This window comes from Coturnix japonica, unplaced genomic scaffold (assembly GCF_001577835.2).
Source record: "Coturnix japonica isolate 7356 unplaced genomic scaffold, Coturnix japonica 2.1 chrUnrandom522, whole genome shotgun sequence".
NCBI classification, from domain to species: domain Eukaryota; kingdom Metazoa; phylum Chordata; class Aves; order Galliformes; family Phasianidae; genus Coturnix; species Coturnix japonica.
The window spans coordinates 32,945-35,018 of record NW_015439908.1 but is presented as its reverse complement, the minus strand read 5'-3'; the positions used below and the strand labels follow the sequence as shown (position 1 = coordinate 35,018).

Below are 2,074 nucleotides of genomic sequence, written 5' to 3'. Positions count from 1 at the left end.
TAACCCCATTATAACCCATAATAACCCCATATATCCCCCTATATCCCCTATATCCCCTATACCCCAGGCATCACGTTCCTGTCTGGGGGTCAGAGTGAGGAGGAGGCCTCCGTGAACCTCAACGCCATCAACCGCTGCCCCCTGCACCGTCCCTGGGCTCTGACCTTCTCCTATGGCCGAGCCCTGCAGGCGTCGGCCCTCAAGGCCTGGGGGGGCAAGAAGGAGAACACCAAGGCGGCCCAGGAGGAGTACATCAAGAGGGCCCTGGTATGGGGTTATATGGGATATATGGGGTCTATAGGGTCTATGGGGTTATATGGGGTGGGGGGTCCTGTGGGTGTTATTACATGCAGTGGCCACCAGGTGGCGCTGTGGAGTGATGGGCTCTATGGGTGTAGTTACATACAGGGGCCACCAGGGGGCGCTGTGGGGTCTTATGGGGTTATATGGGGTCTTAGGGGGCGGCTGCGGGGTCCTATGGGGCTCTATGGGCCTCTATGGGGTCCTATGGGCCTCTATGGGGTCCTATGGGGGTCTATGGGGTCTTAGGAGGCAGCTGCGGGGTCCTATGGGGCTCTGTGGGGTCCTATGGGCCTCTATGGGGTCCTATGGGGNGGGGTCCTATGGGGGTCTATGGGGTCTTAGGAGGCAGCTGCGGGGTCCTATGGGGCTCTGTGGGGTCCTATGGGCCTCTATGGGGTCCTATGGGGCTCTATGGGGTCCTATGGGGCAGCTGTGGGGTCCTGTGGGGCTCTATGGGGTCCTATGTGGCAGCTGCGGGGTCCTACGGGGCCTCAAGGCCTGGGGGGGCAAGAAGGAGAACACCAAGGCGACCCAGGAGGAGTACATCAAGAGGGCCCTGGTATGGGGTTATATGGGGTTATATGGGGCTATATGCAATCTATGGGGTCTATAGGGTCTATGGGGTTATATGGGGTCTATGGGGTTATATGGGTGTTACTACATGCAGTGGCCACCAGGGGGCGCTGTGGAGTGAGGGTTATATAGGGCCTCTATGGGTGTAGTTGCATTCAATGGCCACCAGGGGGCGCTGTAGGGTCTTATAGGGTCCTATGGGGTGGCTGTGGGGTCTTATGGGCCTCTATGGTGTCCTATGGGGCTCTAAGGGGTTCTATGGGGTCCTATGGGGCTCTATGGGCCTCTATGGGGTCCTATGGGGCAGCTGCAGGATCCCATGGGGTCCTATGGGCCTCTATGGGGTCCTATGGGCCTCTATGGGGTCCTATGGGCCTCTATGGGGTCTTAGGGGGCGGCTGCAGGGTCCTGTGGGGCTCTATGGGCCTCTATGGGGTCCTATGGGGCAGCTGTAGGGGTCTATGGGGTGGCTGTAGGGCTCTATGGGGGTCTATAGGGTGGCTGTGGTGTTCTATGGGGCTCTATGGGGTCTTATGTGACAGCTGTGGGGTCCTATGGGGCTCTATGGGCCTCTATGGGGTCCTATGGGGTGGCTGCGGGGTCGTATGGGGCTCTATGGGCCTCTATGGGGTCCTATGGGGCGGCTGTGGGGTCCTATGGGGGTCTGTGGGCCTCTATGGGGTCCTATGGGCCTCTATGGGGTCCTATGGGGCAGCTGTGGGGGTCTATGGGGTGGCTGTGGTGTTCTATGGGGCTTTATGGGGCCTCAAGGCCTGGGGGGGCAAGAAGGAGAACACCAAGGCGGCCCAGGAGGAGTACATCAAGAGGGCCCTGGTATGGGGTTATATGGGGTTATATGGGGCTATATGCAATCTATGGGATCTATGGGGTTATATGGGGTTATATGGGGTGGGGGGTTCTGTTGGTGTAGTTGCATGCAATGGCCACCAGGGGGCGCGGTGGGTTGAGGGGTTCTATGGGGGTCCTATGGGTGTCTCCCCCCATATCCACCCCTATATCCCCCCATATCACCCCATATCCCCCCATATCCCCCATATCCCCCCATATCCCCTATATCTCCCCCCATATCCCCCATATAACCCTATATCTCCCCTATAGGCCAACTCCCTGGCGTGCCAAGGCAAATACACCCCCATATCCCCCCATATCCCCCCATATCCCCCCATATCCCCCCATA

General features: G+C 58.9%; 1 protein-coding gene across 1 annotated transcript in view; it reads left to right on the top strand.

The window, feature by feature from the left end:
- LOC107307251 (fructose-bisphosphate aldolase C-like) overlaps window positions 1–997 on the top strand; it is a 5,895-nt gene extending 4,898 nt beyond the window's left edge. The window contains exons 3-5 of the mRNA XM_015850743.1: window positions 68–464; window positions 775–862; window positions 971–997. Coding sequence (XP_015706229.1) covers window positions 68–464; window positions 775–862; window positions 971–997 — 512 coding nt within the window. The remainder of the gene's footprint in view (window positions 1–67; window positions 465–774; window positions 863–970) is intronic.
- Window positions 998–2,074: the final 1,077 nt, after the last annotated feature.